This window comes from Ceratina calcarata, unplaced genomic scaffold (genome assembly GCF_001652005.2).
Source record: "Ceratina calcarata isolate Rehan_Ccalc_2016 unplaced genomic scaffold, ASM165200v1 scaffold551.2, whole genome shotgun sequence".
In the NCBI taxonomy this organism is placed as follows: Eukaryota; Metazoa; Arthropoda; class Insecta; order Hymenoptera; family Apidae; genus Ceratina; species Ceratina calcarata.
Window position 1 is genome coordinate 873,211 of NW_017176693.1, and position 24,240 is coordinate 897,450.

The 24,240-nt window shown below is 41.4% G+C and overlaps 4 protein-coding genes across 14 annotated transcripts in view; 3 read left to right on the forward strand and 1 right to left on the reverse strand.

Annotated features, from left to right (window-relative positions):
- The window catches only part of kis (chromodomain helicase DNA binding protein kismet), a 21,470-nt gene extending 1,367 nt beyond the window's left edge, over nucleotides 1–20,103 (forward strand). Inside the window, exons 1-19 of one of the 8 annotated variants that reach the window (XM_018031265.2) lie at nucleotides 1,368–1,818; nucleotides 1,893–1,958; nucleotides 2,952–6,341; nucleotides 6,411–6,826; nucleotides 6,894–9,389; nucleotides 9,477–9,672; nucleotides 9,740–10,045; nucleotides 10,124–10,412; nucleotides 11,342–11,861; nucleotides 11,945–12,034; nucleotides 12,710–12,901; nucleotides 13,496–13,907; nucleotides 13,974–14,253; nucleotides 14,325–15,550; nucleotides 15,641–15,884; nucleotides 15,953–16,232; nucleotides 16,321–16,468; nucleotides 16,539–17,297; nucleotides 17,376–20,103. In XM_018031265.2, the coding sequence (XP_017886754.1) occupies nucleotides 3,057–6,341; nucleotides 6,411–6,826; nucleotides 6,894–9,389; nucleotides 9,477–9,672; nucleotides 9,740–10,045; nucleotides 10,124–10,412; nucleotides 11,342–11,861; nucleotides 11,945–12,034; nucleotides 12,710–12,901; nucleotides 13,496–13,907; nucleotides 13,974–14,253; nucleotides 14,325–15,550; nucleotides 15,641–15,884; nucleotides 15,953–16,232; nucleotides 16,321–16,468; nucleotides 16,539–17,297; nucleotides 17,376–19,313 (13,077 nt within the window). In that variant the 5' untranslated portion in view covers nucleotides 1,368–1,818; nucleotides 1,893–1,958; nucleotides 2,952–3,056 and the 3' untranslated portion in view covers nucleotides 19,314–20,103. Of the gene's footprint in view, nucleotides 1–1,367; nucleotides 1,959–2,951; nucleotides 6,342–6,410; nucleotides 6,827–6,893; nucleotides 9,390–9,476; nucleotides 9,673–9,739; nucleotides 10,046–10,123; nucleotides 10,413–11,341; nucleotides 11,862–11,944; nucleotides 12,035–12,709; nucleotides 12,902–13,495; nucleotides 13,908–13,973; nucleotides 14,254–14,324; nucleotides 15,551–15,640; nucleotides 15,885–15,952; nucleotides 16,233–16,320; nucleotides 16,469–16,538; nucleotides 17,298–17,373 lie in introns of those variants that run through there. The other 7 variants (XM_026816888.1, XM_026816891.1, XM_018031264.2 and 4 more) reach the window with 7 other exon arrangements.
- Nucleotides 20,032–21,870, reverse strand: Prx6a (Peroxiredoxin 6a). 4 transcript variants are annotated; one of them, XM_018031271.2, is made up of 5 exons: nucleotides 21,524–21,870; nucleotides 21,239–21,395; nucleotides 20,949–21,166; nucleotides 20,799–20,871; nucleotides 20,032–20,715 (listed from the first exon to the last, which is right to left on the reverse strand). In XM_018031271.2, the coding sequence occupies exons 1-5, from the start codon at nucleotides 21,607–21,609 to the stop codon at nucleotides 20,587–20,589; spliced, it is 663 nt and encodes a 220-aa protein (XP_017886760.1). In that variant the 5' UTR covers nucleotides 21,610–21,870; the 3' UTR covers nucleotides 20,032–20,586. The 4 variants fall into 4 exon arrangements, with proteins under 4 accessions (XP_017886760.1, XP_026672697.1, XP_026672696.1 ...); XM_026816896.1 differs by having other exon boundaries at nucleotides 21,843–21,863; XM_026816895.1 differs by having other exon boundaries at nucleotides 21,805–21,859.
- A 26-nt stretch (nucleotides 21,871–21,896) lies between these two features.
- On the forward strand, nucleotides 21,897–23,476 carry rswl (tRNA methyltransferase roswell). The gene is made up of 3 exons (XM_018031270.2): nucleotides 21,897–22,422; nucleotides 22,511–23,063; nucleotides 23,136–23,476. Exons 1-3 carry the CDS (start codon nucleotides 22,070–22,072, stop codon nucleotides 23,412–23,414), a joined length of 1,185 nt encoding a protein of 394 aa, XP_017886759.1. The 5' UTR covers nucleotides 21,897–22,069; the 3' UTR covers nucleotides 23,415–23,476.
- Nucleotides 23,477–23,912: 436 nt separating this feature from the next.
- Su(var)3-9 (suppressor of variegation 3-9) overlaps nucleotides 23,913–24,240 on the forward strand; it is an 8,642-nt gene continuing 8,314 nt past the window's right edge. The window contains exon 1 of the mRNA XM_018031408.2: nucleotides 23,913–23,984. Coding sequence (XP_017886897.1) covers nucleotides 23,913–23,984 — 72 coding nt within the window. The remainder of the gene's footprint in view (nucleotides 23,985–24,240) is intronic.

Genomic DNA, 24,240 nt, shown 5'->3' on the forward strand with positions numbered 1-24,240 from the left:
ATCTAGAATTGGATATTGTATTGTTGTACAAATTCGTATGTAATTGACCGAGAATGTTAGAATTTAAAAATCAGGGTAATTGTTTTCGAATTTAATCTTTTCGTAACAATTCGCTATTACGAATTAGCATTATTTATTTTGCATAAAGCTGGAGTTTTTTGTATCTTACATATGCATGGAACTAACGAAAATTGAACGTACGTGATTCATTAAAGAATGTTGTACATGTACATTTTAGCTGATACCTAAAGGACAGGATTGGTTAATCGAATATCCTGCCCTGGTATCCTACTTTATAAGGTAAAATCTGATTGGTTCTCTTTGTGGTATAATTCGGACTCCGCCTTACTGCCGCCAATTGCGTTGTGTGTTTTTACCATGATACCGAATACTTTATGTGCTAGGAGTGTAATTCTTGGAAGGTTGTAGCGTCCGATCTCCTTTCTTCTCTTCGCTTTTTCTTATTTTCGTTTAATGAATATATGTATTCACGTTGCGCACGTATATTCGTACTTCCTCCGATGTCTACGTACAATAATTATGCGCGGACACGCGTGCAGTTTTGGTAATATTTGAAAATGAAACCGTAAGCATTTTGCGTTCGTTATACGTACCCATAACACAGTAATCTCTTTTTCGATTGAATTTCTACTTGAGAAAATCTTTCCTTTCACATAACAACACGTACTTTATAATTATCACTGTTCCATTTCGTAGGTTTTGAGTTTCAAATCGGTTGTATAATCGTCATCGATATGGAATCAGAAGTTTTTTGTTTCTTTAATTAAGTTTAAACGCGAGGCTTCCTCACATTGATTTTCCAGACATTTCACCTAGTGATTAACTAATTACAAGTGTAACGTACTATGCTTTGATTGATTACTCATATACATCAATTTTTAATAACTTTATTCTAATAATCTTAGATATGTACGGGTTCATGAACCTGACTTGGAATTCATCAATTGTATGTTCATCCATTATAGAGCTTACTATCCCTGAATGGAGAACAAATTCTAAACGAAAATTGAAGTAATTTGAACATAATCTTATTCCTTTTTCGTGTACACCGTGAACGCATGTACGTGCACGGGACGATTTATAAGTAGTAAAGAGAGATGCGCGCGCCACCAGGTGGTGCAGTGAGCGAGTGTGCGCGCATGACGTGAAAGGTAGCTGTGTAAGTTTCTACAGATGTTACGTTGTCTAACTACCGGTTGGCTGTGTGGGTAGTAGCCTCTGGTGTACGTATAGGACAGGATAGGACAAGGTAGGGTAAGAGAGAAGAGTAGTCCTTCGTTGTGAACCGAAGAGAAGGAGTATCGTCGTTGTAGGGGGGGAGGGGTCAGAGATGTGTAGAATGATTCGGACCTATGGACACGCTTGCACCTCGACGGTCCGCGCCGCAGCCGTAGCCGCAGCCACCGACGGTGAAAATCTTGTATACGCGCGCGCAAACAAGGGTGGTTTTTCGATAAAACATTAACATACAACCAGACCGATCGGACGATAGAAGATTTCGAGCGGTGCCCGTACGAAATATACGAAGAAAGAGTGGATTGTGCAAAGTGAAGTGACGCTTCTAGTGCTTGAATATCGAGCGTCGCGGTGGCCGCTACGAGTTCTCTCGGAAGCCCAAACGGAAATCTCTCACGATAATGGCGTACTTTCCGACGAACCGTGCTTTTTTTTCCACCAAGTCCTTTCGATCGTTTTCGACACCGTAGCGTGCTCGTAGATTTTTATTCCCCGTACGGTCAAATGCGACGGGTTTAAACGGAAATTAATACCGGAATTAAAATACGTCCGGAATATAGTGTGAGAACTTTTTATGTCTTTCTTAACAGTTTCTTCTGTTCAACCCTGTAATATACTTGACGCGTGTATTTTAGTTCGTATTCTAATGGAAGCGAGAATATTCTTCCGTACATTTTAGTGCCCTGCTGTCATTGCTTCAGGTTTGTAACGTGTTTTTCAGTTCCTCTTTCATTTCGTGTTTTTATGTAGCATGCATCGATGATTTTTCGTATCGGTCACTCGTGTCAATAAGCACTGTGCAATTATAATACCATATTGTTGGTTCAAAAAATATTGATTTTACTGTTTTCATTAGCCGATCGTAATCTCACGTTTTCATTGTCCTCAAACGGATGGAGTATCCAAATAAAGGAATTTGTAATATCTATCAATTTTCAAGAAGTAACGATGTATACGTTTTCGTTTCATTTAAATGCATTTCTGTAATTTACCAGTGCATAGAAATTATCTTAGCTGTTACACTTTGAGTGTTTTTTGTTGATACGAAGGCATCTAATTATTTCTGTTCATATTCCTAGTAAATTCTGAAATTAGTCCTAATCTTTACGTACTTGCACTTGTTTCACAATTATCAGAATATTCCTTCTCACTTTTAGATTATGTTGAATTATCACAATAGCGTATTGTACTAATATTATTGTTAATAAAAATTGAAGAAGCATATTAATATTTTTGAACATAAATTTTTACAATCAGAGCTTATCTAATTTTTATTCTGCAACAGTGATGTTTTGCATAATTTTCTATCGATTTCTTGCAGAACATTCTTTATCATTTATAATGCACATGCAAGAAATGAGACTTTAAAAATGTTATGAGAGTGTTGTCCAAAGTAGGATCTATTATATATAGGAAGTTCTTATCCCGTGTACACATAAGTATAATACATTCAGGCTTGTTTCCTGTTCCTGGGAATGAATACGGCATCTTCCAAGGGGGAAAGGTTATAGCGATTATGAGAAATTAAGTCATAAGCGTATAGCTTTTTCCCTTTGGCGTTTGCCACCGTCACCGTGTACTAGTTACAGACCGCATCAATTGCTTGACTGCATTGAAAAATATTGAATTTATGCAAGAATCGCGACAGATATTAAACGGAATTGTAACACAGTTTTCGATGAATGTTGTTACAGGCAAAGAAGACTTGGATCAACAATGGGCACGTTAATGGCTAAAAGAGAGACTATACGATATTCTCTTGAGCCTGAGACAAAGGCGAAGAGTCCTGCAGCATAGACATGGACTCGTACGACTTGTTCGGTGAAGATGTTAGTGGCTCGATGCTCGATGCTCTTCCTGACCTCGGGGGGAACGATCATTTTGACCCTGCAGGCACGACTAACTCTGTGGTAGTATCTAGAGATGGTCCAAACCCTGGTATTAATGGAGGAGGGAGTTACATTAGTCAATCTTACATGTCTCAAGAATCTCCGCTTCAAAAATTAACTTCATTCGGCGGTTCTGAATTTGGAAGTTCGAATCAATTGCAAAATCCATCGCCACGCAACATGTTTAATCAAAATCTTGGTACGTTCGATAACGGCGCGCCGCAGCGCGCGATGGTGCCCGGAGCGTTTCAAAATCAGGCTCGAAACATGGCACCGCAGCACAGAGGGCCTCATCCCGGTAGTGGAGGACAATATCCTAACTATAACGATAATATGTACTCGATGGAGCAGCAGCATTCGATGACTAGGTCGAGCATGTCTATAGATCCGAGTATGCAAGGCTGGCCAGGCAGTGGAAGTGCTTATCCACAAATGCAGAGACATTATAATCAGATGGCACCACAGCCTGGTACTTACCGGCAGCACATACCTCCGCAGTATTCTCATCAGCAAGATCAGAGCGGAGTTATGAATCAAAAGTTGCAGCAGCAGCAGCAACATTTTAGTAATCAACAGAACATGATCGGGAACATGGGTGTGCCGCATCAGGCGATGCAGCCTGGTGGGACGAGTAACGTGTACCCGCACATGGTCGGCCAGCAACAGCATTACCAGCAAGGGAACTCTGTCCCATTGTATCAAACGTCTCCCGGGTATCCGGGATTTGCTTCGGCTATTCATCAACAGCAGCAGCAGCAGCAGCCGCAGCCGCAGCAGCAGACTCAGCAACCGCCGCAAAGGATGCCGCATCACCATCCGTCTCATCCCACGCATCAAACGCATCCTTCGCATCCTCAACAGTATCCTCAGCATTCGCAACATCCTAGTACGCAGCAGCAACAGCCCATAGATCCTCAGTATTCTCATCATGCAAATACGATGTACAATCAACCTCAGCATTCTGGACCAACGACGCAGTTTGGCACAGCGAAGCATGCCACGAGTCCACAGTATCGTGCAACTTTTCCACAGTTGTCACCCCAAATGTCGCCGAGGCCGCAGATGTCTCCGCGACCACCGGCGGTGCAGCAACAAATGTCTCCTAGACCTATCATGTCGCCAGCTAAACCTAACACACTGTCTCCGCATCCGCACGTACAACTACCGCATCAGCCATCGAATCAACCTGGTCCAATGCCTGTTTCACCCTGTCCACCGGCTTCGATGCAGATGAATCCTACGTCGCAGCAAACTACGCTTCAAGCATTGGAGCAGATGGTGATACCAGGCGTTGCTGTATCAAATTCGAACGTTCCCAATCAAGATTATAATCAGTATCAGGCGCGTCCACCAATGTCGCAAGCACCAAATGTTATGCCTCAGTCGACCGCACAAAATTCAATGGCATCTATAGCTGGTCCTAGAATGCCGTTGCCGAATCAGTGGTCGCAACCACCGCAGCAACTCCAACCACAGCAGCCGCCACCGCCGCCGCAGCAGCAACAGCAACAACAGCAGCCGCAGCAGCAGCAGCAACCACCGCAGCAGCAACAACCACCACCGCCGCCGCCGCCGCCACCGCCACCACAGCCACAGCCGCAGCAACAACAAATAAGGCCAAACGTGAACGAGGATAGAAGCGTAGTAGAAACTCAGCCTCCTATATCTGAACAAAGTCCTTCTATGTTCCCAGTACAAGGAACGGAACCTATTCACAGTGTCCCAGAAACTACGACCAGAGATTCTACAGATCCTGTTCACAACACGATCGAACCCCCGAAACCAGAGAACGAGGCGTTACATCAGAACGTTCAAGAGCAACAGGATGTACTCAGCCAGCAGCCTGACAGTATGATGCAAAGTACTACACAAAGCAATCCAACGTTGGAGCATACATCTGCGAATGTACCTCCGGAAATAGTACAAACCTTACCAGCTACTAGTACCAATGGAAATGTTGAGTGTTCGTTACCTCAACAACAGCAAATGGCACAGAATCAGGCTCCTGTTTCTACCGTCGAGAGTCAGTGTGATAAACAATCTAACGATCAACATTTGGAAATGAATCCAGTAAACTGTCCAACTAATAGCAATGCTATTGCTCCCTCTCAACAACCTGCAGTGAGCAGTCAGATGGCACAGCAGCAGCAGCAGCACAATCAACAACAGCCTATCAGTTGCCCACAACCAGTTCAGCAAATGCATATAAATCAACCTTCTGTAGTGCCAACTCAACAGTCTCCAGTACAGCCTCAACAACCATTGCAGTCTTCGCAGCAACCGCAAATCAATCAAGTGCAACAGCCTCCAATAAGTCAACAATCATCCCCGCAGCAGCAGTTACAACAAATAAGTACTCCGCCACAGCAGCCGACGATTACTCAGTCTCAGCAGCCCGCGTTGAATCAAACGCAACCATCGCAGCCGCAAATTTCCCAGCCTCAATTAGTACAACCACAACCACCACCAGCACCGCCACCGACTTCATCGACTCAACCAGCTCAACCTTGCATTAGTCAGGCTCAATCGACGCAACAGCCTCAATCACATATGACGCCACAAGTTGCTATGATGCCACAGAATGCGCCATTGATCCCAGCACAGGTGCCACAAATGCAAACTCCTCCTGTACAGAATTCGACGCCCCAGTTGCAGAACCAAACTAATCAGGTTCAGCCTACGCATTTGAACGGCCAACAAGTGCCTACGGTCAATCAGAGCACTAACATAGTATTGCCATCCCATCAAGCTGCGGTGCCAAATTCGCAAACCACTGTGCAACAGAATTTTACGGAGTATACCAATATCCAGAAAAATAACATTTATCCGAACGAGATGGTGGTGGGTTCTGGTCAACAGTACCCTTCCAGTGGTGACATGATTAGCGGTAGTACGATGCCAAATATGTACAATATGCCACCGAACTCGACGTCGACGGCAGTCACGTCGGCCGGTTTTCCTAGCTCCTGTGCACCGGTTACTCATCATCAAGAAAGGGCAGCGTTGCAGCAGCAGTTGCAAGAGCTGTTCTGCATGCCTCCAGCGAGTGAGAACCAAGAGAAAATTGTTGCTATACAAGAGAAGCTGCAAGCATTGCAACAACATGAGACTAATGATCAGTGCAACGGTGGATCTCAATGTATACTGCAAAGTCCAATGTTCACAGCGACTGCAGCTGTTGTAGATAGTCCGCAGGTAAGTAATTAATATTTTTAATACATGTTTCGTTCAAAGAGAACTTTGTTTAAACGGTTTATTAAACAGGTTACGAGCACTACTGGCCGTGGTCGTAGTAAAGGTACACCGAGAGCTAAGAAGAGTAGGAAGAAAGCTGATAAAGAAGCGAGTGCTCCTACGATTACTCAGCAACAGCCGGAACAGCCTCTGTCGGATAATCAAGTGACTCCTGGTGACAGTAGCAATATCGTTGACAGCGCCGCTGATTCCGAAGACATCAAACCGTCTTCTGGAGACATGGAGGAAGAGTGGAACAAAGGAAGGAAGTCGCGAACTCCTTCGAGGAAACCACGTAAACCAAAGGAACCGAAAGAGCCGAAGGAACCGAAAGAACCGAAGGAACCGAAGGTCAAAAAGGAACCGAAACCTCCCAAGGAAGCGAAATCTCCAAAAGCACCGAGGAAGAGAAACAAAGACAAGGACTCGACGAAACGTAACAGAAAGTAAGTTTCGTACTTCTTACTATTTTCATTTTCTTTTAGGATCGATACATTGTACTTCTCTTCGCAGAAAAACTAATCACTCCGAGTCGGGTGACGACGAAGTTACACAGGAAACGGAGGAGACCACGGTGTCTGATTCAAGCGCAGTGAAGGAATCAGATACGAAACCATCCGAGTCGTCCATTCAGGGTGACCAGGAACAAGTACATTCTTCGACTACCGAACCTATAGTGGTCGAGACGAAGGATCAGAACAAGAAAGGGGACTCTGAGGATAGTCCGATGGATGAGAAGAAAGAGGAAGACGCTAGTATAACCGCGGAGACACCCAACAAAAAGAAGGCTGCTGCTCGCAAGAGATCAGTCGGGAAAGTTTCGTTAGGAAAGTCGCCTAGAAGTTCGAAAAAACGGAAAAGTCGGATCGCGCCCGATTCCGACGGTGAAGAATTAGCGGCAACGCCTCCACCCTCGCCAGAGGCCGGGGACGATAATAAGAGGCGTTCCGCGAGAAACACGCATCGCAAGAAGTACGTCGACGACGTGATGCTCCGATTTTCGGACGACGACGTTCCGCTGCAGGATTCTCAACTTTCGAAGAAAGTTGAGAACGCGGCGAAACCTGTATCTGTCAAGAAGGATAACGAAGGCGGTGAAGTTGGACCTAATAAACCTAACTTTGTGTATATAAACACTACGGACGAGGATTCCATGGTTGTGCAACATATATTATGCTCTCGAATAGGGAAAAGAGAAATTAAACCGCCAGCCCTGGAAGTGAAAATTGAAGCGACCGACGAGAAAGTCGAAGGGAAAAGCGCATCTGACACAAAGGATAAAGAGGATGAAGATGATTCGAAGGAAAAGATCTCTGAAAAAGAGTCAGTCTCGGAACCGGGTAACAAAGACGAAGATGACGAGGACAAATGTAGCACCGAAAATGCAGCGAAAGATAAGGCTAAGAGCGAAGGAGAGGTCACAGAGTCGAAGCAGGAGAGCGCTGTGGCAGAAGTGAAACCTCAGATAGTGGAAGTCGAGGAGTACTTTGTAAAATACAGAAATTTTTCATATTTGCATTGTGAATGGAGGACCGAAGAAGAGCTGTACAAAGGCGATAAACGAATTCAAGCTAAGTTGAAGAGGTTTAAGCAGAGGCAACAGCAGAACACTAACATCTTCGAGAATACCGAAGACGATCCGTTCAATCCAGATTTCGTAGAAGTGGACAGAGTGCTCGATGAAGCAACGCATACCGATCCAACGACTGGCGAGACTATAAAGCATTACTTGGTGAAATGGCGATCTCTCCAGTACGAGGATTCCACTTGGGAATTAGAAGAAGATGTTGACCCAGAGAAAATAGCTCAATTCATAAAATTTAATAAATTACCGCCCAAAGATCAATGGAAGCCGAAGAAGAAACCCACTGCATCGGCATGGGTGAAACTAGAAGAATCGCCGATTTATAAGAGTAATAATATTCTACGACCGTATCAATTAGAAGGTCTAAATTGGTTGCTCTTCTCATGGTACAACGGTCACAACTGTATCCTCGCGGATGAGATGGGCTTAGGGAAAACGATTCAGTCTCTGACGTTCGTGGACGCTGTGTACAAGTACGGGATTCGTGGACCATTTTTGATAATTGCACCACTTTCAACCATTCCAAATTGGCAGCGGGAATTCGAAAGTTGGACCGACATGAACGTCGTTGTGTATCACGGATCTGCGGCAAGTCGAACCATGCTTCAGGAGTACGAAGTCTATTATAAAAATGAGAAAGGACAACAAATCAAAGATCTGATCAAATTCAATGTACTGATAACCACGTTCGAGATAATCATAACTGACTTCAATGAATTGAAGGGGTATAACTGGAGATTGTGCGTTATAGACGAGGCTCATAGACTTAAAAATAGAAATTGCAAATTACTCGAAGGACTCAGACAATTGAATTTAGATCACAGAGTCCTTTTATCTGGCACGCCTCTGCAGAACAACGTGAACGAGCTCTTCTCGCTGTTGAACTTCCTTGAACCGGTACAGTTTTCCAGCAGCGAAGCATTCCTGAAAGAGTTCGGTAATCTGAGCAGCGAAAGCGAAGTTCATAAGCTGCAACTTCTCCTTAAGCCTATGATGCTGCGACGGCTTAAAGAAGACGTGGAAAAGTCGTTAGCTCCGAAGGAAGAAACAGTGGTTGAGGTGGAATTAACAAATATACAGAAGAAATATTATCGCGGTATCCTCGAAAGAAACTTTTCTTTCCTCGCGAAGGGAACCACATCAGCTAACATTCCGAATCTCATGAATACTATGATGGAATTAAGAAAGTGCTGTATTCATCCATTCCTACTTAATGGCGCGGAAGACCAAATACAGTTAGACTACAAGACTGGTGAAAAGGAAGATTCGGAGGCTTATTATCACGCCCTCGTAAATAGTTCTGGAAAAATGGTTTTGATCGATAAACTACTGCCGAAACTCAAAGCCAGCGGTCATAGGGTTTTAATATTTAGTCAGATGGTGAAATGCTTAGATCTGTTGGAGGATTATTTATTGTATAAAAAGTGAGTTATTAATTCATCGCAAACGTTTCTTCCGGCTCTTTGCAAGAATGTGAATATGAAAACATTCTTCTATTACAATTTGTTTAGGTATCCTTATGAGAGGATCGATGGTCGAATTCGTGGTAACTTGAGACAAGCTGCTATCGATCGTTACAGTAAACCTGACTCTGACAGATTCGTTTTTCTTCTTTGTACCAAGGCTGGAGGACTTGGAATTAATCTCACAGCTGCAGATACAGTTATCATATACGACAGCGATTGGAATCCTCAAAACGATTTGCAGGTTTGTAATTGCTTAAACGATTTATTTCAATTGCATTTATGTAAACTAAATACATGGTTCTATGTAGGCTCAAGCTCGATGTCATAGAATCGGTCAGCAGAAGATGGTGAAAGTATATCGACTGCTCTGTCGAAATACTTACGAGAGAGAAATGTTTGACAAAGCTTCTATGAAACTTGGATTAGATAAAGCTATATTACAATCTATGAATACGAGTCAAGGTGGTAAAGACCCAAGTAATAAACAATTGACCAAAAAAGAGATAGAGGATCTGTTGAAGAAAGGTGCTTATGGTGCTATTATGGACGACGATAATGCTGGGGACAAATTTTGCGAAGAAGATATAGAACAGATACTTGAACGAAGAACACAAGTAAGAACCAGAAGTTTGTCTTGTTACTCGATCTGTTTGATGAATTTGATATTAACTCGTGGCATTTGAATCGCGCAGATTATTACGATAGAAGCTGAGAAGGGTTCAACGTTTTCGAAAGCCAGTTTCGCGTGTTCGTCTAACAGATCGGACATCAATATTGACGATCCGGACTTTTGGAAGAAGTGGGCTAAGAAAGCGGAGATTGACACGACGGAGAAAAAGGAAGAGGACGAGCTGGTGATATCGGAGCCAAGGCGGAGAACACAGATCAAACGATACGGTCACGACGAATCTGTTGTCATGTCGGATCTTGATAGTTCGGATGACAACAGCGACGATGAAACTAGTGGGTTGACAGGTAGAGGTATGTTCGTTTTTAGCGCATGTTAAAACACCATGCCATTATTAGTATTATACTTCATTGAATTACCGATACCTGGTGCGGATTTAATGAGTTGCAATTACTACAAAGGTATTGGCTCAGATATTGTATCGTTCAATTTTCTCTCTCGATCGACTAGTAAAATAGTTATTCCGTTTCACGCATTGTTCAAGACATTACACGTGTTTCGTACATAGAATATCGAGACATGAAACATAATATCCTATAACATAAAGTACATACTTTCATACTCGATGCTTTTAAACGTTCATACGCTAATAACTTTCCCCCTTTATTATAATGAATGTTATACACGCGTATAAGAATTAGCACATGCATGCATGTCGAGAGTGCTAAGAAATGCAATACATGTTACCTCAGATATTCTTAATCTCTTTGGTGTCTTTCTGCTATATGAAATGCCCCAAAATCTTGCTCTAGGTGAAAACATAGATATATAAAAACACGAGAACCGTAGCATAATTTTGGGACCACGTAAAATGCATGGCAAACAAACACATGTTCCTTCTCATACATTATAATTTGATAGATTTGAATCGTTCATGGATACATCATTTCAATGGAAATTTAATGCAATTTATTTCAACTGACTGACTAATGAATAGAAACATTGCTTCACTGTTTAATGTTTATGCATTTGATTCCCGATTTAATTTATTAATGCAATCATCTTTTACCTTTTTATTTTTAAATTCGTAAAATTACTTTGTCGGTAAGGCTCACAAATCACGAAGACATTATGTATCACTCTTGTGATGTTGCTTGCTGTTACTATAAAACTGTTTATGTCCTCGAGATGCGAGGCGTTACACCTTGTTTTTAACCTGTTAACGTTCCTGAAGTCTCGCGATGTGAAATCTAACATTATTTTTTTTTCTAACTATTAAAAGGTAAAAAACGAAGAGATAAGTTCAACAAGAAGACACGAAAGTTCTGCGACGAATATGTCCCGCGCGAGGGCGAAGTGGTATATGGAAGTTGGGCACGAAGCGAATGCTTCAAGGTAGAGAAAGGACTGCTCACGTTCGGCTGGGGACGATGGGAAGAGATACTTCAGCACAGTCAATTTCGTCGTGGATGGCGCGAAGTCGACGTCGAAGACTGCGCACGAGTCATTTTACTCTACTGCCTTCGTTACTACCGTGGCGATGAGAAAATTCGTAACTTCATTTGTGATTTTATTACGCCTGTAGAAAATGGAGAGAAGATCAAGACTGTGTGTGCTAATACTAGCGGACGAAATAATAGGCAAAAGAAAAAAGGCCGAGTCAGAGAAGGTAGAGAAACGCGTGGCTCGGCTATCAACGGGGGCCCGAATGATCCCAATCATTGGAGCAACGCCGAGAAATATGACGGAGACATATTTCTCGAGAGCAATTACAGAAATCACCTGAGCCGCAACGCGAACAAGTACGTAAATCGAGCTCATCTCACCTGATAATTTCTTTTAAGAACACGTTTTAATCTGTAAATAACTTTGGTATTATGTACAGAGTACTGTCACGCGTGCAAATGCTTTACTTTATCAAACACAAGATCATCGGAGACCTGGTCCAACGTATATCCGACGGTGTCCACGTCAGGTTGGTGATTTGTACATATACATTTATTTATCTATACATTAACATATACATATATAAACTTTAAGACCTCCGTTACTCTATACTCAATTGACTACCATAGAATATCATGCACTTACTTACACGCTTATACAGAGCTTCATAGTTGCATGTGCAATGTATTTGTTTATCTGGGAGCTGTAATTGTATGAGGAATGCTCATAGAGCTAAACCATATTTACTTCGTAGCTCTATAAACAGCTATTAATCGCTGATGTCCTATATTACTAATATAAAAAGTTTCCTATCCTACTTCATTAAACAATGTATATGAATATATACACGACTTTTTAAATTACTGTAAACACATTGTACGGCTTAAGTATATGGTCAAAGTTGGTCGACTCAGCAATGTATCATGGTAAGAGACAATTAAAAAGCAGTGCACTGTATTAAAGGGTTAAACAGAATAGGAAGTTTAAAGTTTATATCACGTTTACGTTTAATTTGAAGCAACTGGGTGAACGAGTAAAGATCTCTTCAAATTTACATATATTGTAATATGTCTTCTCTCTTTATCTAATAACAACCGGTTTTTACATTAAAATTCGTTCAAGCTTTTTTACAAATCTATTTTCATTTTAACAAACGATTGGCATACATGAATTGGCAAAAATTGTAAATGAAACCGCCCTACAGTGCGTTGCGGATAAACCCTCCACAGCTGACGGACCGACCAGCGAAATGGTGGGACTCCCAAGCAGACAAATCCCTAATAGTTGGCTGCTACAAACACGGCTACGAGAATTACGACCAGATGAGGATCGATCCCGCGCTTTCTTTCATTACAAGCTGCCCTCCCCCTTCCCAGTCTCAGACCATACAGAATAAGTAAGTAATTATTCTCTTTACGTTCGTTTTTTTGTTATACATATACATATACCGTATATCTATGTGCCACTGCTGTTCCATTCTAACATACATGGCTTGCATGCTGTTTAAATTCGCTTAAGACAATGCCTCTGCTAGAATTTAGTGTAAATTTTCCTTTTCATTTTATTCATACCTTTATTCGTACTTTAACAGCGAACGAATTCTGTACCTTATCCGTTCTCAAATAAATTTCTACTAGCTTTCGTTCATACATAGCGGAGAAGGATGATGCGTATTAAGTACCAGATCATGTGTAATGATTTCCAAGTGTTTCTTTTACGAACAGTCCATTACATTGTACATACTTAAAACTCTTTTTTGCAACGTAACGTTTTTAGAACCTGCAGCATTTTTTAATCGGTAAATTTTTGTTTCGATATCGTACGATATTTGAATTGTAGTTATAAGAGTCAATCAAGTAAATGTACGTCTTTACAATTACGATACATACTAGACGAGTTTTTGTGTAGTTGAAATTGAACAAGTTTAAAATACACGATGAGACGTGTACGATAAAATATGATGCTAACGTGAAACCTTTTAACATTTCAGTAGCAGCAGCAGAGACGATGCTAGTTTAGAGAATGACATCGAAGATACCGATTCCCTCGGGATGTTGAAAGATTCGAAGGATTCCGATAAATTTAACCGAGAAACACCGACCGATTCGCCTGCTAATAAGGCGGACACCCCCGGTCCTGAACCAAGCAGTAGTCACGAGGGGAACGATGGTTTATTAGACGAAGAAAAGACTTGGCCATCGGTGGTCGATCTTAATACTCGGTTACGCCGTGTAATCTCTTCTTATCAGCGCAGCGCGAAAAAGGAAGACGTAAAAGTGTTACAAAAATCCAAAGGAATGGAAAGTGATACAACGACGACTGTGAATCACGCCACATCGATGAATGAATCGCCTTTAAATATGCAGGGATGGGACTTGCAACAGCTTGCTATGTATCTACTGGTAAGTCGTTTGACGTAGAAATGAATATGTAAACTAGAAAGAAACTGCAATTTGTCTTCTTTGTAGAAGATGGAACGAAGGGAAAAGATGGAGGCCATGGTGAAAGAGCAGACTCGCTTGGAGGAACAGAAAACGAAATGGTCGCGTCGCGAGGAAAGCGAATTCTTGCGAGTCGTATCGACGTACGGTGTCAATTACGATAGGAAGAAGGCGCAATACGATTGGACTAAGTTTAAGAGTATAGCTAGATTCGATAAAAAGACTGACAACGATCTTACGGATTACTATATGTCCTTCAGAGCGATGTGCAAGAAAGTGTGCAACTCTAAAGTGACGGACGAGGACAGTACGTATCTCTCACGTCTTTAAGAATGCATGCAATTTGTTGGTACGTAGTGTACATCTCAGAATTTTTAGATACCACTGTCGAACATCTCACTCCGGCGAAGGCAAGGCAGATACTTGATCGTGTGGATCTTCTGAGCAAGATTCGTGAGGAGATCTTGTCTCATCCTCATCTGGAAGAGCGACTCTCGTTGTGTCAGCCATCGGGCGACACACCCGAGTGGTGGCAGCCTGGAAAACACGATAAAGAATTACTGCTAGGTGCAGCAAAACACGGCTTAGGCAGGACTGATATAACGATTCTAAACGATCCCGACTTCTCGTTTCACAAACTTTTGAATAAGAATATCTATAGCAATATCCAGGCGCCTAAAGCCACGGATAAATCCGAAAAAGCAATTAAGATCGAGAACAGGGATGATATATTGAAATTTGATAAGGACGAGATACTTGTGAAATTAGAAAAGGGTGAAGGTACGTTAAAAATTGAGAAGGTGGGTGCGAAGAAAGATACGACTGTAACGGAGAAACGGTCAGAGAATGCAGAGTCGGAGAAGAGCCAAGTAGAATTGACTATTGTCAAGGCTGAAAATAAAATCGAAGAGAAACCTGTCAGTAATGCCTTAACTATTACGACCGTGGCGAAAGCCTTGCCGTCGGACAAGGAGCAAACTACAAAGATAAAAACCGAAGAAAAGAACGAAGTAGTAATAGAATCGATAAAGAGTGAAGTTCCCGTAACTGAACAACCTGCGGACGCTAGCAAACCGGATGAGACGAAAGCGACTAGCTCGGACACCGAAGAAACGGCGCCTGTAAAAACGGAAGATCAGGAGAAGCCAGTTCCAGAGACCGAAAAAGAGGAAGATAAACCGGAAGAAAGTAAAGAACCGCAAGTACAGGAGATAACTGAGAAGGATACGTCGGAGCAAAAGGAAACTGTGCAAACAGCAGCAGAAACGGTGATTGAAAATACTGAGAGTGTCGCGCCTGAGAGTGAGAAGGTCGTCGCGGTATCCGATGCGCCAGTAGTTAAGGAAGAAGTGGAGGCGCAGGAAAATAAATCAGGAGACACATCCAAGGATAAAACGAAAGGCTGCAAGCTTGAAGACAAGTGTAACGTCCAAGTAGCGGAACAAATTAAAGCGATGTTCCCCGATTTGGAAGTTATTCAACCGTTGTCACGATTACCGCAGATCGACACGTTCGTCCTCCGTGACAAAGCAGTAGATCATAACGAACCAACGGTTGTACAACTTCTGTCGCACAATAATAGTGTTACGATCAAGTGGCCGAAGGTAAATTCTTATATTTTATATTATTTTCTAATTCTAATTCTAATCTTAAATTTAACTTAACTTAATCTGGTATCTCCGAACTCTTTTTAGGAGCACGCGATCGAAGCTCGTTTGATGCACATCGTACATGCGATCGAGCACAAAGAATGGCCTGTGTCTGTAAACTTCACCGCTGGCGATGAATCAGACGTTGCTTCCAATGATAAAGAATGTTCGGAAGTGATAACTATAACTACAGATCACGGAATATCACGTAATGTAACGCCTGGGAATAATATGTCGCAGTCTAAAAAACGCAAGAGGCACATTGCTATCGACGTAGAAACTGAAAGAGGTAAGCTGAGAAAATGGCAACGACTGATACGCAGTTAAAACGTAACTATCTGGTTTTCGTTTTTCCAGCAAAACTTCACGCATTATTGAACAGCAGCAGCCATACTGTTACTCAGTCACCTGCGACTTTAAGTAAACCTACAGTATTGTCGGGATCTAATAACTGGGAACTGAACGACGAGTCGCAATCAGAGGAATCGAGACGTTCGACTCCGGTCCAACCGCCACCGGCGCATCAGCAAACGCGAACACCGAATATGCCTTTCGATTTGAAATACACGGTTCCTGGGAAGCCGACCATAATTCCTGGAACTTCGAGTACACTGACTCCTATAGATTTATCAGCCGGGTGAGTTATAATATCCTCCTAAACAACGTACAATATTTATCATATTAGTATTTTCATTACTTATCCGTCATGTGAATCCAAAACCTAGGTATCCAAAAACGAGCACGGATAATAATAATAAAGATATTATGAACGAGGTTCAAGACTTCTCAATGCCAAATAAAAATAAACAAATTAGTAGTAATAAAGGGAAATTAGATAGTATGCTAGACAAATTAATGAAGAGAAAGAATTGCGTATGTATACATTTAGTTATTTGTTAGAATGCTAAAATTAGTAGAAATTAAAAATTGATATCATTACTAGCCGACGGACGAACCGGTAATTGGAAAGGAGAAGAAACGTCGGAAACTGGACGAGATCGTGCTAGGATTAAGCGCAGCGAAGGAACAGCAGAGCAGTCATTATCCCGAACACAGTAAAAAAAGTACAATTACACCGAACGTTACTGTTACTCCAACTTCAGCACCGATGGGACTTCCAAATCCTCCAACGAGTGCCCAAAAGCCGTTTTCTATCACTGTCACTACAATACCTTCTTCACGAGCTTCGAACTCTACTTCTGGATTGCCGCCCCCGTCTTTGCATTCGCACAAGGATAGTTTTTCTGCTTTGCTTGTTCAAGCTGAACAACAAAATCGGGAGTTCAAGAAACAACACCAACAACATCAGCAGCAGTCTCAGCAGCAGCAACAACAGCAGCAGCAGCAGCAGCAGCAGCAGCAACAACAACAACAGCAGCAGCAACAACAACAACAACAACAGCAACAGAACTTCAATGCGACGCACTCATCGTCATCGAGTAGTCACAAAAAGAGTTACGAAGCGATGATCGCAGATATTAACAAGGTTGCTGAATATTCTTCTAAAACAGGATCGTATTCTCATGAGGCTAAAGTAAATAAATGGTTAGCTGAACAAACTGCTATGTCCGAACAGTTAAGTGCAGAGTACTTGAACGCACCTAGGCGACGACGACCACGCGTTGATCCGTCGTTGTTAGACTGGAAGAAATTGACCGGCGAAGAAAACGTTGCTGTGATCAACAGATTGACGGGAAAAAAGGTGCGGATGGGAAATTTTATTTCCTACGTACTCCTATCGGTCGTATGTAATTTATATTAATTTTAATGTGGGTTTCAGGTGACTGGGAGCAAGGCGCCACAACTGAAACGATTAGGTCAATGGTTAATTGAGAATCCAGTGTTCGACGTGGACCCGAAATGGGCTGAACTCGTGAAGGAGCGGGGAAATCTTCCACACGATTTACAAAAGAGATTATCTGGAAATGATAGGAATTACGCAAATAAGGGTAAGAGCCCAGGGAGACCTCCGATGATGCCGAGCCCTACTAGTCAACAGTCTGCGAATCAAGCTAACTTAGCAGCTACGTCGATGGCTTCAGGTTTAAATTTCTCGTCACTGGGTAATTTGAATAATTCCCTTTTATCCGGCCTCTCTCTAGGCAATTTCGATCCAAAGAATAATCCTCTTTTAATGCCGTTCGGCGGCCTGTCCAATTTGGGTGCCCTGAGCGGATTAGGCAACTTCAGTAATCTGAGTAACATGAGTCTAACGAATTCTTTGTTCGCAAATCTCGCTGGTCTTGGTTTATCGTCCTTAGCGGGTATGGAGGCTGCTCTAGGTGCAACGGCGACCAGTACAGCGGGCGATACCAATCCCGCGGTCAGTTCTGTTAACAGTAAAAGTACGAGTTCGACTAATATCAGTAGCGCCAGCAAATCGTCTCGCAGTAAGATGGAGCCCCCCACAAGTAGCAAATCTTCGGTGCCTTCGACTTCATCCGCATCATCCACGATATCGACAACGACGCCGTTCCCATTCTTTTTCCCAAATCCTAGTCTCCTGTACACGCCACTGGGTTTGGGTGGTCTGAATCCATTTTCGATGCAACCCGGTGGAGTGTCATCGGCCTACGAAAGTCTTGCCCAATGTGGGTTATTGAATCCACCGACGTCGAGTGCCTCAACAGTGCGGAAGCCTGCATCATCGGCGAGCAACTCGAGGCAACGCGACACGGTCACGGAATCGACGAGCAAGCGGAAAGATGCGGAGAAAAAGTCCAGGTATACCATCGATCCTGCGATAACGTTACAGCAGTACACGGACATGGCGTTACACAACGAAGAGAGACGCAGAGTCGAGCCGGAGAAGCGGGAATCCTTGGAACAGAACGACATAGCAGATCTCTCCGAAAGAAGAACCGAGAGAAAGAGCAAGGAACAAGAGATGAAAGAGGCCTTGGATCACTTGAGTAGAACCAGCGCAGAGATCCTGACGAGAAATCTCGAGGATCAGCGAATGATTGAGAAGAGAGGTCGGAGCTCGGAGAACCACGGTCAAACCTCCGAGCAACAAACGTCCAGCATGCTAGAGGTAACTCTTGAACCCGTCGTTAAGAAGCCGAAGATTGAAATCGAAATCAGCACGAAGCCTGTGACGAGCACGACCACTGTACCTCCAGCCGACGTGACAACGAGCGAAGCCGGTGTGCCGATCAAACAAAGTTCTCCGGAGGATAATAACGCGTTCAGTGAGACGTCTTCGAGTATTAATAGGAAAGAGACTGAAGAAACTATCGCCGCTGCAGTGATACCGACTTCGACCACTTCGGTCACTGTCACGACAGTTGCATCCACGACTACACCTACACCCACACCTGCACATACGCCGACGCCTACATCTACGCCTACATCGACGCCTACATCAACACCCACATCGACACCCACACCTACACCTGCATCTGTGACTACACCTACCTCTTCTACCACATCGATATCGACAACGGTCCCGGAAGATGCAACTGCATCGCAGCAGCAAGCACCTGCCAATGGTAAGAGTGATGCGTCGAAACCTCCGTCGGAAATGGAAGAGGATAACAAGGGTACTAAAGCGAAAAAAGCGCGAAGTGGGAAACGACTAAGTGTAGAACCTCCTCCCGAGCGAAAGAATCTTCGTTCAAGTGCCGGTAGACAAGCGAGAGCAGCGGCGGAACGACAGGCAAGAATGGAGGGTGAACTGCAATCCGAACAACAAGAAACTCACGCAACGAGTGAGTGAAGTGAACGTTCTCTTTTTTTTTTCTCAAATAATAAGTGAGTACGGAACAGTACTGGTGTTGTTAAATGATCAAATCTTCCGTTGTCGCGATTAATCTTATTGCAAACTCATGCGATACTCGCACAACGATTTCCAGAGTAAAATCGTCGATTCATAAACACTTACACGTCTACGGATGAATCAATGAGGCGGTCGTTTTTAATTAAAATAGAAGCACAAGTGCATTCAAAGAACTCGAACAAAAAAGATAAAAAAAAAGACGTAAGAAAGAATAAAAACATTTATAGAATTTGATTTTTTCTTCCAGTTTATACGGAAGTAATGGGACAAATAACAAGTAAACCACATTACCATTGCTATCATTGTGAACGTATAACATTGAAGCTGTTATGAAGGCTGGCAATAGTATTTTATCATTCGATATATTGTGTGGTGATTAACTTTTAATTATATAATATTACAATAACAAACTATTATTTTGTTAAATTTATTATTCTTTATGATCTTTATTGGTTTTGACGAGGGACTGTTTTATATAACTGCTATCTCACTATTGCGTAGTCGCGCAACAGTTTGCGGATCATTCGAACGTAAGATTATAATCATAATGTAGTAAAGTAATTTTAGTAAATAACTTAATAAAAAAAAAGCAACAGTGTAAATATTCTATACATTATGCCTAGAGACTATAAGTGATCGTGTACTTGGAAAAAATGTATATAACACAGTGTACTTTTAATTACATTAGGTGATACAATAAACAGCTTTTTCTGTTGTTTGCAAATGCCAACATTAGAATCTTTGTTTTTGATAAATTATGTATACCTCTAACGACGTATAGATAAAACATACTCGTCGATGAATAAGTTATATAAATTTTGTTAATATAGACAGCGGAGAATATGTGCACAGATAATAACACGAACGACGAATACTTAGAACATAATGCAGAATTTTTAGGTGTATTATTTTCGATTATTTTCGTCACGACCTTATCGATAAGAAATTTTAAATGATATGAGATGAAAAAAGAATTGTCCGATTGTACTTTCCGAAATGATAAGCTGCCATATAATAACAATTGTCAAGGCACTAAAAGGATATGCTTATTACTATAATTGTATTTCGCAGGATACGATATCGCAATTATATTGAACAAAACTTAATATATTATCGAATTTGTACTTTAATTTTTACGAACATCGATTTTGATAATTTTAAAAGAAAAATACATTGTAAGATAATTGTTTTTCCATCATTGAAAGTATTATTCTTACTGCGGTTGCGGTACAACGCGCAAGTAAGGCTTACCCGACGGTAGCGTTACAATTTTAATATCGTTAAACAACGTCTTCGCTTCGTCGTCGGAGACCGTCGGCTGAATCATCACCGGTTCGCCTTTCTAAAAATTACGGTATGGGATTTGTCAGTTTCCTTTGGATAGATTTTTAACCAATGTTTTAACTAATGGGTAAGGTAACAGACCTTCCAATCAACTGGAGTTGCTACTTTGTGCTTTTCTGTTAATTGTAGCGATTCGAGAACACGCAGAATTTCGCTATGTTTAGAAATTATGTTAATAAATGCGTATATGAATAAAAGTTTTTAGTAATTAAACGTAGCGAAGAAAGTTACTTGAAATTTCGTCCAGTAGTCGCAGGATACAGAATTGACAATCGCATCTTTTTGGCAGGGTCAATGACAAATACAGCTCTGGCTGTTACTGGTACACCATTACTATCGACTTCTGCGGGATCTAACATTCCTAATAAAGTCGCAAGCTTTCGTTTTTCGTCATCTATTATCGGATAAGGGAATTCTTTAGTGTCCGTCTCAGCATAAGCTTTTATATCCTAGAAAATTTCTTTGGTACAGTGAAACATTCGTTCATTATCTTAATCCAGAGAATTCATCGGAAAATATACTTCGATCCATTTGTGATGGGAATCGACCGAATTGCATGACAATGCGATAACTTTCACTCCTAACTTTTCGAATTCCGGCATCAATTGTATTACTCGAGCCAATTCCGTCGTGCATACCGGCGTGAAATCGTGCGGATGAGAAAATAAAATCCCCCATCTAAAAGACGACGATCAAGTATACAGACAAATATGAAAATTAAACATTGAGTTGACTGATCTCATCTTAGTATGTTAAGATTCGAAGAAAGATAAGAGCCGAGGGTTATGAATATTGAAAAATCTTACGAGTCACCTAGCCAGTCGTGAAAATTAATTTGTCCCAATTGTGTTTCGGCAACGAAATTTGGAAACGTCTCACCTAATAAAACCATCTCTGCGTTTAATGGTTACTTCTCGAGGTAGTTATCGTAGAATTTTTCGTCCGAAAGACGGTATAATATGTCATGCGTTAGTGGTCGCCCCGTTATGTATGTACGTTTAGAAATTGACTATCAACCGATAAATATTGTTAAGACAATTGACAGTTGGACGGTCTCTTAAAACAATGTAATAGGGAAGACGATCACTTGTATAATTCAATTGTAAAATTCTTGAAATTTCCCACCAATCGTTGGTCCAGTCACCGGACGACTACGACTACACGACTTAAATTAAGCTTGCGTGCACTTGCGTGCATGCGTTATAAGTTATAACTACTATAGTATAGTAGCGTGGGTTTGTTACCCGCGCACGTGTGTTACATTACTTATCATTTATACAGTACACGCAGTATACAAGAACACGAAAACAAGGTACACCTTTGAGCAGTGTTTAAAAAATCATTACAACGAAATGTATAATAGAGTTTGTATAAGTTTTTTCAACGCTGCGCACAAATTATATTCAAATACTCTCGTTCATTCTTTGGGAAATAATATAATGGTTCCGCGAGTTATATTCGCTGTGCAAACAACTGTTCGAGGTTACTGTAACATCAATCCGACTTACTATGTTGATCAAGCATATGACCAAAAGTACCAAGAACAATTGGCGAAGCTCCTAGAAGATCCAGAATATAAAGCTGTATATGACAAGTGTAAATTAGAGATAGAATTCTTGAAAGTTGAAACGCAGAAGGTACCTGAACAATTCAAAGCTTACGACTGGTTACACTTAATACGAACAAAAACCAAAACACAAAGAAGGTAACGTTTGATCTGTCAATTTTTCAATGAAATTGTATTGCATTAGAAAATTATTTTGGAACTGTTTTTATATCTCGTATGTGTTTAGAGTATACGTAGAGCATCTATGGAAAATAGAAAGGAAGGAAGAGAATCGGATAAGGAAAAGAGAATTGAAACTGGCCGAAGGAGAACCAGAGATAAGAAAAGACGATGACAGTCCATATGGATTGAGCAAATGTTCAATGTTTTACAGAATTCGTGAAAAAACAATGGTAGAATTTGATAATAGCAGGCTAATAAATGCTATGTTACATGAGCCCACAGTAGTATTCGATCTTGGATATGAAGAGTACATGGCACCTTATGAACTAACAAATACTGCAAAACAGTTGTTACTTTCCTTCTCCCTGAATCGTGCACATGACCAGCCATTCAATCTTTACTTTTGCAATATTATTAAGGACAGTTTAGTTATGGAGAAATTACACAAAACCATACCACAGTTATATAACCCGGAATTTCCATTAAACATAACTTCAAAATCTTATTTGGAGATATTTGATAAGAAGAAATTGGTGTATCTCACTCCTCATACCAATAAAACTATGACGGAATATGATCCCAATCTAATTTACATAATTGGTGCAATGGTAGACAAGGTAATCTATAATTATAATCATATTCAAGAAAATATCTTTGTACTAAGTCATGTTCGTTCATATAATTTTCAGACAAATCCTAAGCCGTTTTCATTTCAAAAAGCTAATCGAGAAGGTATAAAAATGATGAAATTTCCATTGGGTGAAAGACTTGAATGGGGAACAGGCTCAAGGAAAAATCTTCCTATTAATCAAGTCCTTTCAATTCTGTTGGATTTGAGACACACAAACGATTGGAATGCAGCATTCGACCACATACCTAAAAGGAAATTGAGACAAGCAAGGGAAGATGCTATCGAAAAATTAATTGTAAAAAGGCAAATGCAGCTGAAAGCTTTAGGCGAAAAATAGTATTCATTGCCAGTTCAATAAAATTGTAAATAAAAGCCATTAAACAGTGTCCGAAGATTCAAGGAGTTTCGATCATAGCACTGGACAGAGACTACAACTCTCGATTCCCATAATACAGTTTCTGTATACAATTGTAGAGGCGAGAGAGCTGTAATTTTTAATTTCAGTCATGAGAGCAATCGTCCCAACACCATAGATTTCTCACTCTTCCGCCTTTCGTCAGACGCGGTGCGCAGAGACCGGTCGCGCATTCACTTGCCTATCACGTTCATAGCAGTTTCGTAGTATATGCTTTAAGCATAAGTGAATCATGTAAATTCACCTTTATTTCCACTCGGCGCTGCTTCCGTTCTTTTGGCCTTTACCGACTAGAGGAGTCGTCCGCAGAGTTGTCTATAGCAGCTATAGTCTCGATTTTAAATGAGCCATTGCTTCATATTGCCTTTTTTGAAGTGATCCTCGCGTGGTTTACGTGTTGCTAAAGTTTACTCGGTGAATATGGGTGGTGAAGAAGGTCTTGGAGTGACCACAGGTCAGCCTAATCTCTACAAACAGGATCTTTCAAAGCTAGTGAGTAATAAGTACGACGAAGTGCCACTGTATTCTGACAAGCTTTCATCATGTTTCGTATAACCTCATTTATTATCGGTAGCATACTGCAATCATTTTTTGGCTTGCGTTGATTCGATCGAAACGTATCAGCGACAAGTGTCGAGAATTAAGAGAGATGTTTCGAAGATTCTACTCCATTTCAGGAGTTCCTTTTATTGTTTACATTACTTTGTTTCAATAATTGCAAATGACATCTGGCTTCACATTATCTTCT